Source organism: Gadus morhua, chromosome 12 (assembly GCF_902167405.1).
Source record: "Gadus morhua chromosome 12, gadMor3.0, whole genome shotgun sequence".
NCBI lineage: Eukaryota > Metazoa > Chordata > Actinopteri > Gadiformes > Gadidae > Gadus > Gadus morhua.
The window spans coordinates 4847705-4862160 of NC_044059.1; the positions used below are offsets into that span (position 1 = coordinate 4847705).

General features: G+C 45.7%; 4 protein-coding genes across 6 annotated transcripts in view; 3 read left to right on the top strand and 1 right to left on the bottom strand.

Annotated features, from left to right (window-relative positions):
- Window positions 1-114: 114 nt before the first annotated feature.
- Window positions 115-2918, bottom strand: si:ch211-191a24.4 (MARVEL domain-containing protein 3). Of its 2 annotated transcripts, none has more exons than XM_030373559.1 (4): window positions 2630-2918; window positions 2251-2368; window positions 1848-1978; window positions 115-1303 (listed from the first exon to the last, which is right to left on the bottom strand). In XM_030373559.1, the coding sequence occupies exons 2-4, from the start codon at window positions 2364-2366 to the stop codon at window positions 654-656; spliced, it is 897 nt and encodes a 298-aa protein (XP_030229419.1). In that variant the 5' UTR covers window positions 2367-2368; window positions 2630-2918; the 3' UTR covers window positions 115-653. The 2 variants fall into 2 exon arrangements, with proteins under 2 accessions (XP_030229419.1, XP_030229420.1); XM_030373560.1 differs by having other exon boundaries at window positions 2514-2767.
- Window positions 2549-6070, top strand: c12h8orf82 (chromosome 12 C8orf82 homolog). Of its 2 annotated transcripts, XM_030373562.1 has the most exons (4): window positions 2549-2809; window positions 3584-3778; window positions 3888-3936; window positions 5089-6070. In XM_030373562.1, the coding sequence occupies exons 2-4, from the start codon at window positions 3632-3634 to the stop codon at window positions 5565-5567; spliced, it is 675 nt and encodes a 224-aa protein (XP_030229422.1). In that variant the 5' UTR covers window positions 2549-2809; window positions 3584-3631; the 3' UTR covers window positions 5568-6070. The 2 variants fall into 2 exon arrangements, with proteins under 2 accessions (XP_030229422.1, XP_030229421.1); XM_030373561.1 differs by lacking the exon at window positions 2549-2809 and having other exon boundaries at window positions 3527-3778.
- A 151-nt stretch (window positions 6071-6221) lies between these two features.
- naprt (nicotinate phosphoribosyltransferase) lies at window positions 6222-13383 on the top strand. The gene is made up of 13 exons (XM_030373557.1): window positions 6222-6516; window positions 7053-7180; window positions 7260-7342; window positions 7539-7669; window positions 7788-7903; window positions 8409-8605; window positions 8979-9119; window positions 9537-9621; window positions 9722-9802; window positions 11223-11325; window positions 11964-12118; window positions 12466-12573; window positions 12742-13383. The coding sequence occupies exons 1-13, from the start codon at window positions 6270-6272 to the stop codon at window positions 12826-12828; spliced, it is 1662 nt and encodes a 553-aa protein (XP_030229417.1). The 5' UTR covers window positions 6222-6269; the 3' UTR covers window positions 12829-13383.
- A 1002-nt stretch (window positions 13384-14385) lies between these two features.
- Window positions 14386-14456, top strand: part of LOC115556352 (1-phosphatidylinositol 4,5-bisphosphate phosphodiesterase gamma-1) — a 30617-nt gene continuing 30546 nt past the window's right edge. The window contains exon 1 of the mRNA XM_030373556.1: window positions 14386-14456. This exon is cut by the window's right edge and continues 1258 nt beyond it. The gene's annotated coding sequence lies outside the window, so the exon portion shown is untranslated.

The following is a 14456-nucleotide window of genomic DNA, read 5'->3' on the forward strand; positions in this document are numbered from 1 at the left end:
TTTTAACCCTCTATCAGTTAAAATGTAAATGTGACAGCTTATGAAACAGGCTTTATTTATGGCCTGTATTTTTAAGGGAAGTTTGCTCTGACGAGATGTATGTAAATGGTAGACTTAAATTTCATGTATTTTATTAAACATATATATACATTATTTTACAACAAAATCATAAAACATTAAAAAACATTGATTGCAAAATCCTATGAAACAAGCTTAAAATTGATGAGACACTAGAAGAAATTAACATTCACGGATCATTTAGGAGTCATTAAAAAGTAAACGTACAAATAAAATCTCAGGTCAGACTAGTGCCGGGTGATATCACACAGTGACCAGTATTGGTCCAGATACATCATCACTTGACACCAATTTGGGACATTCAGGAGCGGCATTTGCATTAACCAAAGTGAGTTCTGGTATAGATCAACTTTAATAAAAAAAAAAAAAGGAAACAATCTGCACTTTGAACCCCCCGGAGTGTCCCACCATGGTCGTCTCCGCCCTCGGTGTGACCCCCCCTGGAGCCTCACACCATGGTCGTGTGACCCCCCCCTGGAGCCTCACACCATGGTCGTGTCTGCCCTCGGTGTGACCCCCCCCGGAGCCTTACACCATGGTCGTGTCCGCCCTGGGTGTGACCCACCCCCGGAGCCTCACACCATGGTCGTGTCCGCCCTGGTCGGCGGCTGAGATCTCTCCTCGCGTCTCCCCGCCTCGTGGCGCTTCCTGTCCTGGTGGTAGCGCCTCACGCCGCGGATGGTCGTGAAGGTGAGCCAGGTGCCGACGGCGTACAAAATGGCCGTGATGAGTCCAAACAACGCTACGGCGGCGTCGGCCCCGCCCACGTCACAGTTCATCCACGTGTAGCCGTTGCGCGCGTACAGCCGCTCGCGCTTCTGGCACACGTCCGTGGCGTTGACGCCGATGACAAAGTGCAGGTAGAGGCCGACGGCGACCACGTAGGCCACGGCGCCCACCGCCTGGAACACCAGCGCCGCGTACAGGGTCTTACGGGGCAGGTGGTGGGGGGCCTTGTTCCCCGACACGGCGAACACCAGGGAGCCCACGCCGAACACCAGGCTGAAGGCCAGGCCGCCATAGATGCCCGGCGCGCGCATCTGGCTGTACTGCATGTCCAGGTCCCGCACCTGTTGCAGCTCCGTGCCCTGCAGGTTGAAGTTGGAGTTGATGTTGAATCCGCCCAGGCCAGCATTGGACGTCAGCCCGGACATCACCATCTGTGCCGCCACCACGCAGATCAGCACCAGGGCGTTGGTCAGCACCGAGCACATCAGCACGATGCCTGGGAATAAGTCGCATTACACACACACACAATAGTCTTCCAAGCTAAATGGTCATGGGTTCGATCGCCGAAGTATTAAGACCTGCAGTCTTCTTTGACAGAAGATTTGCCGAACCCCTACCTGGTCCTGAATTACCCCTATGTATCTTCTGAATCGACTGGAAGTCACTTTATAAAGAGTCATCCTAAATAAATGTATAGTATTCCCAACAAAAAATGTTTTGTGGAATGCCAAATATAGTATAGCAAATTGTCATGGGCTCTGTGGAATACACAATTGGCTATTGTACATTCAAAAGGATGTGTGTGATTAATAGGTGTAAATTGTGGTGATCATGTTTCACGCTGAAAGCATTAGTATTAAATAGGCTGAGAGAGGGCTGACGTCACAAATAACAGAAAACCGGTTCCTCGCGGGAGGGGCTGAGGGTATCGTCCAGCTAAAGTGGTTCATCGTTTGCCGATCAATTGTTCACATTTCTTCCGGCTCTACAACTTTCTGCCCAGACGACTGAAACATAAAAACTAATATTTGATGACTTACCTCGTCGCGAACATATGTGCGAGCATGTGGATTCTTTGGGTATCTCTCTGGGGACGTCTCGTGCTCCTCTGTCCCGTGCATGGCTGGTTTCAGGTCTGTCTTGTGCAGGGTAGTAGGGCGGACGAGACGACCTGAGAGGGAAAAGAGGAATTAATAGGCAGTCGTTAACAACAGAAAGACATAAACAACAATAAAGTCAAACGGTATGAGACTTAATCTTACAGTCAATCGACTTTTTTTCCTTTTAAATCAAGGAAATAGCTGTCGATCAAATAAACCAATGAACAATCGTTGAGATCAAAACAAACGAGGAAGGCACGGTCGGTCATTGGACCGACTATAACTAAAGACAGCATCAAACAAATGACAATAATTGTACTTTAAAAATGGTACGCCGACCAACCTGTCAGGCGAGGGCTGCCTGTTGTCCTCGGGGTACCTGTCGTTGGATGCTCGATTCTCTCGACGCTCCCCGTTTCGGTCCCGGTGCCCCCTCTTGTTCCTTGGTTGATGGCTCATAGCTGTTGGAGAAAGTAGGCCACCCTGTCACTCCGGGCGAAATAATCCACCTATGTAGCTCCCGTTGGTGTTTTGCCTTGTTTTGTACAATTGGCCTTGTATTGACAGTAAACAATGTCGAAACAATAGCTTGTATAATTTACTTACTTTTGTTACAAACTATCGTTACGCAACAGGAGAATGGAGTATTGTTCAAATGTCTCTACTCTGTGTAGTTGATACCACAAAAAGAGCCCATTAAAACCCCTATAATATACACTTACTGCCTGCTGTTTGAGATCCGAAGTTAAAAGTCCAAATATCTCTCCATTTTGTTTGAGCTCGCACGCCTTCCTGTGTAGGAAAAATGTAGTTTTCAGGGTAGGTCTACAGGTAGAAAGATAGACCGCCACCAAGCCGACGGGGGAGGAAGGCGGAAGTCAGGATTCACAGGTGCACTACAGGTAAAATACTTCTCGCCTTCACGTCGTCAATCCATTCCTCTTGAGGTCCTCAAGGTTTCGATTGGGCAGGACCTTGGACCTGGTTCAAGGGATGACGAGTGCTTTTGATTTGGCCGCCTGCTTATCAGAGGATTCTGATCTGGGCAGCTCCTCATATCTTATCTTAGTTGGTCGTCTGGTCACCAGATACCCAGTCCTCGTATATTGTGGCCTGTACTGCGTTGGTCGATAGGATTTTCCAGATTATTTCATTTTTATTTTATAGGATTTAGTTTTAATAGATTAATCGATTTTTAAAAAGCAAAGGCTCTATCCTCCTGATGTATATTCATTCGAGACAGTGGGCTTTAGTCTCATGTATAGGCTGTGAGTTATTTTCACATAATTAGACAACTTTATTGGAAATAAATAGTAAATATTTAATGACGACTAAAATCTTTTAGTAAAATGGTACTTTTATGTTGAACGGAAAGAAGATTTTTTTTATTTGTTTTATACAGTTTGTTGAGGAATCTAATCTTAAAAAAAATTACAAAAACAGAGTACACATTGAAATCAAACCATTTAAAAAAACAAATGTAAAATAACAGAAGAAAATAGTAGACAGAAAAAAAAAATATCTAAAGATTTCGGCAATTTGAAAGTATTAAATGGTGCTTGTCTGATGTTTTAGCACATTTATTCCACTAGATGGCAGCAGTTATAAACCCAGTGTTTTCCCATGGAACAATAACTTCCGGCATGTGAACTGTGTCTTCTGCTCTATCCCTACAGCTGCGTTTATGAACAATATTGACAGAACATTTGATCTTCGGAGGAAGCATGCTGTGCGCCGCTGCTCTGCGGAACCTGCGGAGCTTCACTTCACCTGTGCGGTGCTGTTTGCGGTCCATAGTCACTTATGTTCAGGGCCAGAGCCCCGAACCTCGCATCCGTGAATACTTTTATTATATTGACCACCAAGGACAGGTGAATATCTGGACCGATGTACAATTCATTCACTCATAAAATGGACCCAATATCGTCTTGTCACAACATTGTTCTAATGTTGTTGGGGGGCGGGTCTTTGTTTTTACAGCTGTTCCTTGATGACACGAAAGTGAAGAACTTTGTGACTTGCTTTAAAGGTAAACAGAAGATCAGAATGAAGCCTATAGAATGGCCAACTTATTTATTTTAATAACTCACGCATTCCTCAAAGGTCTTATGGACTTTGAGTCATGTTAAACATCATACGTAATCGGTGACTGTCCAAAAAAGTAACTTTTTACCCTGACGAGGGCGTTTCTGTGATGTAAAACAGGAGGACATGTTTAAAGATTTGAAGATATTTCAGTCATCAACAACCCCTTTACAAGTGTTACATCCAGGGGATGTAAAAACAAAACAGAGTTGGTGTTAGTGTCAGTTTCCTAAAGTGATTTCCCATTGATCTTGTAACCCATATCCCTAGATCGTAGCGAAAAATCTAACTTTACTCAGTAAACTGCAGCCCCACTGCGCTAAGTCCCATTTCACCTGCAGTGAAAAGCATATATTTGCAAACATACACATGTAAAACAAATGTGAGACCCTTTTCACTCAACCCTCATGTTATGTTAACAGCCTACACATTCCTATGGGTATCATCTGCAAAACACACTGTGTGTGTGTGTGTGTGGTGTGTGTGTGTGTGTGTGTGTGTGTGTGTGTGAGAGTTCAACCGTTTTTAACAGCTCCATTACATGTGGACCTATATAAATATATATGGCTTATCCCTATATCGGCTATGATGAAATCTTCGGCAGTATATCATGTGCCCCATATTAACTCTACAAGGGAGGAATTGTTCAGAGTATTGCTACTCTAATTGGTTAATGCATCTTAATCCAACATCCATGACCAGCACACCTCCCTGGTAGAGACTTTGTTTGACTTTTGTAACATCTGAAAAGGTGTTGTTTACCCTTCATAACTGTTTAGTCATTTAGCAGAGCCTCTCTTTCCAGCGCCCCTGGCATTTTGGATGAATCATTAATGTGTGATGAGGTTAGTCATATTGCTCAGATGCCTATGGTAGACTGTGGACATTGGGTTTTGAACCCGCCTTTTAAATGGGCATCAATCCCCCTAACTGCTTGCCTATTCTACCCTCCCCCCCTCCAAGCTGGCGTCTCCCAAAAAAGTGGCTATACTGTAACGTAATTCAGGGTTCTATTTTGTGATTATTATTTTTTCATTCATATTCATGTGTTGTTCATGTTACTATTCCCCCTTCTTTTTGATTTTGAACCCCCCAGACCAGAAGTTCTTGGTGTTCTTCTTCAGCCGACTGCGTAGCAACCAGGGCGGCCGCTACAGTGAACACTTCCCCTTCCTGTCGCTGTGCGGACGCGAGAGGAACTTTGTGCGCTGCGACGACCGGCCCCTGGTCTTCACACACCTGCTGCCGCCCCCGACGGACGAGCTGGCCCCGGGGCCGGGCCCCGATATGCTGTCGTACTGCGGGGGAGGTGAGCAGCTCAGCGCACCGTTCCGCCCGGAGGCCCTCTACATGCACCCGGCCAGTGGACGCGTCTATCACCCCTGTCCGGAGCTGGCTGGAGGGGTGGGCCTGGTTCGGTCGGCCCTGGCTATAGAGCTCAGCCCCTTCTTCCTCTACGAGCAGCAGGGCCAAGAGGAGCAGCCAACGCACTTCCTATGGGCGGGGGGTCGGCACGTACTCACCAATGAGCTGGCCATGTTCTTCCCCAGGGAGGAGGGGCAGCGCAGCGGGTGAACAAAAAGAAACAAAAGAAAACTATGAATATGTTATTTATTTGAAAGTGGAATGGACACCGCTCTGGTTTAGAACTTGGTTGTGACAGAAGTGTCTCTTCTGAAGCAAAGGAAACTAAAGAAACTGCAGCCAACATGTCTGCCATTGATGTCAAGATCTACTGAATAAATATGTATTTAGTGAGGTCTAGTATCTTCTAGAACCTGATGTGGTGTCAGCATTGCCCCAAGGAACGCTTGGCATCATGTATTGACATTATGCAAAGTGGTTTGGTAAAATTAGGCTGAATATTACAAAGTTTAGTCTTCATGATGCACTATATAACCTAAGGTAACTTTGGAAATAGGGAGTTTGTAGTTGGTTAATTAATATATAGTATTACACCAGTACATTTCGCAAAGCATGTCATCAGACAGTCACGTGAAAAGCATATTATTCAATGACACGTGTGACTGACATTGAACCTGTGCCTACAATAAAAGTAGCTTCTTGATGAAATGTCACTAAAAGTGTCTACTTCAATAACAATTCTTGGTTGTGGGGCTTGGTTAAACTGCAACGAAATTGCTTTCATTCTGACCGTCGTTACTGGTGCGCAATTATATAACGGTGTAACAGTTGTGCGGCGCATTGAAGAACTTCATCTCCCAGGTGTCTCGGCAGCTCTGACTCCAGTTGAACGGGAGCCAGCCGTGTGTGAACATGGCAGCTCCGTTGAGCAAGGCATGCGAGGCTATAGAGCGGTCCATCCGTGCCCGGGTGCCCCCCATGCTGACGGACCTATACCAGTTTACCATGGCTTATGCCTATTGGAACTCCGGACGGCACAACGAGCCCGCCGTGTTCGAATTGTTCTTCAGGGAGAACCCCTTCGGCGGCGGCTTTTCGCTGTTCTCCGGTGTGCACGACTGTCTGCTGTTCTTGCGAAACTTTCGCTTTACGGAAGAAGGTGAGTGGTCAATGGTCAGAGGAGAGTGTTTAACGTGCTGGGACCGATGCCAATGTAATCAGCCACATCATTACACAAGGTTACGATAGGCATTGCGTAATGACTTAGTTGCGCTGCCTTGCGCCCCACTACTGTTGAACTTGACCCCATCGGTCGAATACCGCAAAGTTCACTGTACAGTACACCTTCTCATACATGCCTATCAAACGACAACATCCTACAGTAAAATGATCAGATAGTCCTTAACAAACGTTGCTTATAACTATTTAGTTTTTTGTAAATGCTACCCTAAATGTGTAATTATAACGCGCGTGCCTCCTAATATTGACATTCAACCGACGTCGACAGTGACGTCATATCTCCATCAGTCTTTACTGATGGAGATATTAGTCATCAGGCTTTACTTTCCCTGTTAAATGTTCTAAAAAAACTATCCTTTTTTTTGTTCATATAACAACTGAGTCCTCAGTGTGAGAGTTATTATGACGAGCGTGATTGGCCGCTTCTCTGTTGTGTGTGATTGTGGGCGGGGCCAGACGTGGAGTACCTTCGGTCTGTTCTACCTCCCACCACCAACCCCGCCTTCTTCCAATTTCTGCGGGAGCTGGACTGTTCCGGGGTGACCCTGCGCGCCGTTCCTGAGGCGACTGTGGTCTTCGCCAGGGTGAGATTCTCGAGACAGGGAGTAGTGGGGTTCGACCGTTAGAGTTTGTGATGATGGTGATGTGTTTTCGTGAATGCAGGTGCCGCTCATGGAGGTGGATGGTCCTTTGGCTGTGGTCCAACTGTTGGAGACCAGCTTGCTGTGTTTAGTCAACTATGCCAGGTACACACACACACACACACACACACACACACACACACACACACACACACACACACACACACGTGCACAGGTTTAAAATATTTTGTTTATTTTAGCAACAAAATGACTTGTGGTTGGTTTGGCTGTTGGTATGGGTGTGTGTTGTATTATGTTTGCATGGTCTTGTACTTCCTTTGTGTGTGTGTGTCTGGTCCAGTCTGGTGTGTAGTAACGCTGCCCGGTTCCGCCTGGCCGCGGGGCCCGACAGAAAGCTGCTGGAGCTGGGTCTCCGGAGGGCCCAGGGCCCGGACGGTGGACTCACCGCCTCGCGATACACACACATAGGAGGTACTAACACACACACACACACACACACACACACACACACACACACACACACACACACACACACACACACACACACACACACACCACTCTCTGTGAGTGACTATGTGTGGCTCCCCAGGCTTTGATATGACCAGTAACGTGCAGGCGGGATTCCTGTTCGGCATCCCTGTAGCAGGAACCATGGCCCACTCTTATGTCACTTCCTTTTCCTCCCTGGAGGAGGTGTGGCCTCAGGTCTGTGTTCTCCCGCCTCCTGGCTGTCAGTCATTCACACCAACTCTTTAATCTGAATAATATTATCTGTATATTGTATTGTAATTCCATTAATAAACCACCATTAGTATATTCTGTTTAAGGTCTGCACTTCTGTGAAAGCCTTTCTATTCTTGTAGATACGATTACCTGATCGAATGTAATATAATTTGAGGGATTTTATCATGTTCGTTACTCAAATAACTTTTTGCGAAATCTGGCAAATGTCAACTAATATTGGCATATTATTATTACTGGAATGCTATTGGCATATAATTGATGACTGTATATTATTGGATTATATAATGTTATATGGATTCTTGGTATATGATGGGTTTATTATTGGAGCATAAATTGAATATGATTGATACATTATTGGAATATCAGAGTACATTAGTACAATACAATGAGCTCTATATTCCCAGCTCATTCCTTTATTCATTATGATGAGACATTTGACCACTTCCTGTTCCCTGTTACTGGACAGACTCTCCTGCCGGCGGACGGAGAGAAGGACCCAATCGACCTGATCTCGCTCACCAAGGGCCTTCTAGGTCGTCTCTGTGAGCTCCTGGGGGCGGAGCCTGCGAAGATCCATGAGGGCGAGCTGGCAGCTTTCCTGTCCTATGCCATCGCCTACCCTGGAAACTTCCTGCCTGTGATTGACAGCTACAGTGTTAGCTGGTAACACCAGTACTTCTGACATCTTCCCCGTTCACGCTGAAAGTTAAACATAAACTTGTAACATAATCTTTCTAAATGTCTAGGTCACTGGTGTTTATTAATAGCGAGCATGCGTACAGCCTCTTATAAATATCGAACTAAATTTGTTCTTACCCATGAAGCCAGTTGTAAGCGTAAACGTTTTAATGCAGTTGGTTGAGGTAGAATTTACCTCATGATGTATATTATTCAGACCTTCTTGGCTTGTTCATCATAATATCTATCTCTATAGTGCTCTGCCATCTCTTTGAATGTTTGACTGCACCACTGCATGAGTTTTTTGTATGTGGTTGACTTTCGTAATAAGTCTGTCTGTCTGTCTCCACCTCCACAGTAGTGGGCTGCTGAACTTCTGTGCGGTTGCCATGGCACTGATTGAGCTGGGCCACCAGCCGCGGGGGGTGCGTCTGGACAGTGGCGACCTCTGCAGGCAGTCGGTGGAAGTACGCCGCGTCTTCAAACACTGCGCCAAGCAGTGAGTGAACGCTTCTTTGTCTACACTCTATATCACTCTACTAATGGGCCAGCCAGTGATAGCTATTCAGACATAGGGCAAGATAGATTAGTGTTACGGTTGTCCAACACACAGTAAAAAGGTTCTGGGTTCTACCTGTAGGTACCCTTGAGTGACATTATAACCCTTTCCTGGCCATTAATGACACCAAAATAGGGAGCCTGGAGCGATAGTACTAAGAAGAAGGAGGGTCGGAGCTCTGCCAGTGTTCAACTCCAAGCTGAAAGGCTCTGGGTTTGATCCCCAATGTCCACTGTCGTCATCCTTGAGCAAGATGCCCCCCAACTACCTGCTCCTTAATGACATGCCTCTGAATACATTGTATCGCTTTGGATTCCATTATTATAACCTGATAACTTCTGCTTGGGATTCCTCCAGATTCTCCGTCCCTGTGTTCGAATCTCTGATCATCGTTGGGACCAACAACATCTCAGAGCAGAGCATGATGGAGCTCAGCAAGAAGGTAAGGGAGCCTGAAGCAGATCCTGTTCTGAACAGGTCTAACCGTTCCTCTTCCTCCATGGGCCCCTCACTGAGACCGTGTGTATCTCTCTGTGTTTTAGGAGAACGAAATCAATGTGGTGGGAGTGGGAACCCACTTGGTAACGTGCACAAGGCAGCCGTCCTTGGGATGTGTGTACAAGGTAATGTTTAATGTACACACTGATATACACACATGGAGGGACCGAACTTTAAAGGTCCCATGGCATGCTACTTTATGGATGCTTTAATATAGATATTAGTAGGCCCCAAACACAGTATTTGAAGACGTTCCCAAAATTCAGCCTTGGTGCAGAATTACAGCTACTACGAGCTACTACGAGTCGCACATTGAGCTTTCCCCAAATGCGCCTTTTCGGTGTCTGTAGCTTTAATGCAAATGAGGAGGAGAGAGGCGGGTCAAGGAGGATGGTGGGGGTGTGGCCCTGAGCAGCTTGCAGCCACGGTACCATGCGCTCTGTTTACAGTGGATGTATCGCAATGGCGAGGCGCACACAGCCTTTAGCCGTGTTCTGCAAATATTCTAGAACACACAGGAATCCTAGAGCTCTATATCTAAATAATATCATATTATACATAGATATCTATATCATATAATATATATTCTCATGGCCAAAAGCTGTGTGAGCCTCCAGACGATATTATGAATCTCAAACGACCGCGTCGGGTTCTCTTACTTCTCTGATTCTTCCACGTCCACATCAATCTGAAGTAGACTGAACCACGTCATGGAGGAGAAAGGGATTGTTGCCCGTGATTGTCTCCCGCCGGAGCCTCGCTGCAGAGGGACCACCGCCTCGGCAGCGGTCAGCGCTTAGGCACCACCACCTCCTGCAGCGCCGAGGCAGAGGTCCCTCGGCAGCGGGAAGCGGGGCTCATGCGGGAGACAATCGCGGCCAACAATCCCTTTCTCCTCCATGTTGTGGTTCATGTACCTCAGGGAGTCAAAGCCAAAGTTCCTTTCCCCCAATTCATTCTCAACCATGGCTGAGATAACCCCCACTACAGACCTCGTTGTGGAAATACAAGAGACGTCAAAGAACCGACGTGTTATGCACCATAAAACCAACAGCAAACACTTGCGTTACAGTGTGTGTAATCACACACACACAGGTGGCGCTCACACGGTCGTGTCTCATTGGCAAATTATCTGGGCGGGCAAGGCAGAGAAAGGGGAGGAGCTTAGATCCTTTATGACGACATATGGGGCCACATTCCAAATCAGCGCGCTTGAGCCTCCGTTTTTCAAAGGCGAGCAGAATACCTAGTGCTCGTTTTACACCAAACGCAAGTTTTAGCCGCTGGGGGACCATAGGCAGGCTAGGGGAACTCATATTTATGTTAGAAAACCTCATAAAGTGAGATTTTCATGCCATGGGACCTTTAATAAACCTGCCTGCATTCCTTTCTTATTAGCTGCTTTGTTCAGTACTGAAGTGTGTGTGTGTGTGTGTGTGTGTGTGTGTGTGTGTGTGTGTGTGTGTGTGTGTGTGTGTGTGTGTGTGTGTGTGTGTGTGTGTGTGTGTGTGTGTGTGTGTGTGTGTGTGTGTGTGTGTGTGTAAGTTGGTGGAGGTCCGGGGGAGCCCCAGGATGAAATTCAGTGAAGACCCAGAGAAGAGCACTGTTCCTGGGAAGAAGGCTGTGTACCGTCTGCTGGACAGCGAGGGTGAGGCTCCCTGCTGTATTCTCTCATCCATATTCTCCTCTCCTAAATATATTAATTTAACATACACAAAAGCTTAATTTGGTTATAAAGCTGAATTTAGTTTTATCACAGATTTTCCAAAGTGACCCAGGGCGAATTAAGATACATGTCGTTAAAAAGCAAATAGCTATATGCCCGCGTTTAGGGCAGTGGTTCCCTACCTTTGGGTCAGGAGCCCACTTGGAGTCCTCTGACATGCATACTGCTTTGCCGGATATTGCCAACATTAGTTAATGATTGGATGATCCGTTTTAGTTCACTTTCTTTGTAAAGGTCTGTCATAATGGCGTCTTAATAGACCAAAGCGATTGGTTCAGCGGGACATATTACCGGCAGATGTTGATTGGGTAAAAATACTTTGCGTAGCAACAGATCTACTTAAGTTAAAGTTGGGTCTCAACATTTGTAGGGCTAGAAAGAGGGTCAGGGCCAAAATAAACTGTTGGGGACCACTGCTGGTTGATAAACAGGGGAGGCTATGTTTACTGGGGGCCGAAACCAAGAACCTTTTAGCTGGGGCTCGAGAGTAACAACAGGACACTTTGCTGCCTGCACACAGTAGCGTTCCCCCAATCAACCACCTTGTCTCTGTCCTGCAGGTCACCCCCTGATGGACCTGCTGTGTCTCTCTGAGGAGCCCCCTCCCCTGGCGGGACAGACCCTCCGCTGCTACCCCCTGGGACAGGAGGCCCACCTAGCCGTCACGCCCACACAGGTCACATGTCTACGGCAGGAAGTGTTCGCCAAGGGACAGGTTAGGAATTGGTCCTGGTGGATGTGGGAACTCGACTCTCAGCTTTCTCGGTCTAGGCCAGGAATGTGAAATCTTTTGGCCAAAGGGCCGATATTTATACAAGGAATTCATCAGTTGTACATTTGTACCATTAAACATTGATGGCCTGTCGTGGTTTGTTCTCGGCCCCAGTTAAAGTCCCCCAACAGTGGTGCAACTCATACAAGTAATTTTAGCAGACGCTCTCCTCCAAAGTGAATGACACTGACAGTTAGGCAATCTAGCCTTCAGGTGGACTATCGTGCCCCCGCAGTGTAGCAATATTACTACATAATAAACACATAATCGTGTTTGTCTGTATTTTGTAGATCACACAGCCTCTATGCAGTGATGCTGAATGCAGAGAGAAAGTCCAGAGGTCCATTCAGAACCTGGACCCCCGACACAAGAGATTACAGGACCCTGAACCTTACAGTGTAAGATACACACACACACACACACACACACACACACACACACACACACACACACACACACACACACACACACACACACACACACACACACACACACACACACACACATCTACTGTAATGTATATGACATACTGTGTAATAAAATATCATGCACTTGTCTGACACTAGGTGGCACTGTCTGATAAACTCCACAAGCTGATAGCAGAGATCCGCAGAGGAACCTCGGCCAACGGGAAATTCCTGTTGAACAACTAGGAGAAGTGAGAGGAAGAGGAGAGAGAGCGGGAGAGAGACACACTCGTTTTTGTACTTGAACATGTTTGTACTGTTAATACCATGCCAATGCTTGTAAGCAAGTGTTCTGCCAATATCTACTTCCTTGAACAGAATTCGAGAAAGCAATAACTAATGTTTATTGTGTAATTTGATATTTCCTTGCTAAACCTAAAAATATCTCACTCTAGGGTTAGTGGGTATTTTCTTAAGAATAATATAATACAATGGAAATTATTGTTTTTTCTTACGAAGGCGTTAAGCCTGTCTCTTCTTTACTAAAACACCATAATTTAATCACCAGTCAGATGGATAACTGGGGAGTGTACTTTCATTTCAAAATATTGACTTCAGGTATTTGTATCTGACTTAAATACTTTCTCATCAGTGTTTTCTTCAAACTTTTTCAGATTTTTTTAAAGTAATCTGCCTATTGGCTAAGATTCTGGGTCATGACCAAACTTCCTCAATGAAAATGTTTACACCAAATATTTTCTTGTTATACAGGTATATTAAATCTGTCTTCTGTATATACTAGTTGTAGTTGTTTTGACTGTTAATTTGTATTTAATAGGAAAAATGGAGGGTGAAAGAGTGAAGCACACACTTGTAAGTTGTCCAGTAATATTCCATACTATCTAATGACACACACACACACACACACGCACGCACGCACGCACGCACGCACACACACACACTGCTGTGGATAGGGTGTTCCTGGAAGCTGATTGGCTGAGGTGGTAGTTGGGATCAGCCCAGTACATATGGAGTTGATCAGACATAGCAAGGCTGTGATGTCAACCCCGTTGGCGTGGACAGCAGGCCCAATGGAGGATTATCTCTGTGTTGCTGATATCAGTTGATGTTTGAGTGGATTTAGGTGCACCTAAAAGTGGTTTTCTGCATATGCTTTTGACCAGAATGAGTTGGGTTCTCTGAAAAATGTATCGATCCCAGTTAAGGGGTTGGACTAGGTTGAGATGATTGTGTCTGAGTCAATATTGCATTTGTTGAGTGAGATGAGAATACCATCAAAAGGTATGAATTTACATTTATAAAAGTATAGGGTAGTTAACGCATAGATTGCAAAATTTAATTTAATTCAAATGTATTTGTTGCCATGAGTATCATGACAATATGGCCAAAGTATGTTTTTTGTAGCCTAACACACAACAATTACGTTACATAATGAATAGGCCTTATTATCTGGCAGGAACTCAGGGAATGTGGACGTTAGGATGATATGGGTCGTAACAAATAAAGCAATAACTTGTTTAACTGACAAATGCTGCATGATTGATATCCCAAACAACATAACTTCCCTAAACCACATAACTTTGGAATGGACTCATGTTTGGTTTACCACGGGAAGTAGCTCCATGTCGTGACCAATCGAGAACTCCGAAGCTTCCACCCCCATTGACCTCGGTCCCCCCTAACCACCAAGCACTCAGCTGTTGTTTTGGTGAAAATTAAGGTGAAATCCATCCTTCCAAATTGTTGCTGCAAACCTCTTTGCCGCCACTTGAGGTCACTGTCAACCTGATCTCTCTTCCTCTTCACTTCTCCAGTTGGAAGTTGCGCGTCTCTCAACTCCCTTCTCCGCCTTC

Coding starts and splice junctions, on each gene's coding strand:
- c12h8orf82 (XM_030373562.1), top strand. CDS start 3,632: ATGCTGTGCGCCGCTGCTCTGCGGAACCTGCGGAGCTTCACTTCACCT. Junction 3,779..3,887: donor ATATTGACCACCAAGGACAG/GTGAATATCTGG, acceptor TTGTTTTTACAG/CTGTTCCTTGATGACACGAA. Junction 3,937..5,088: donor CTTTGTGACTTGCTTTAAAG/GTAAACAGAAGA, acceptor TGAACCCCCCAG/ACCAGAAGTTCTTGGTGTTC.
- naprt (XM_030373557.1), top strand. CDS start 6,270: ATGGCAGCTCCGTTGAGCAAGGCATGCGAGGCTATAGAGCGGTCCATC. Junction 7,670..7,787: donor GCGATACACACACATAGGAG/GTACTAACACAC, acceptor GTGGCTCCCCAG/GCTTTGATATGACCAGTAAC. Junction 9,120..9,536: donor TTCAAACACTGCGCCAAGCA/GTGAGTGAACGC, acceptor GGATTCCTCCAG/ATTCTCCGTCCCTGTGTTCG.
- si:ch211-191a24.4 (XM_030373559.1), bottom strand. CDS start 2,366: ATGAGCCATCAACCAAGGAACAAGAGGGGGCACCGGGACCGAAACGGG. Junction 1,979..2,250: donor AGGCAGCCCTCGCCTGACAG/GTTGGTCGGCGT, acceptor TTTCCCTCTCAG/GTCGTCTCGTCCGCCCTACT. Junction 1,304..1,847: donor GCACATATGTTCGCGACGAG/GTAAGTCATCAA, acceptor ACTTATTCCCAG/GCATCGTGCTGATGTGCTCG.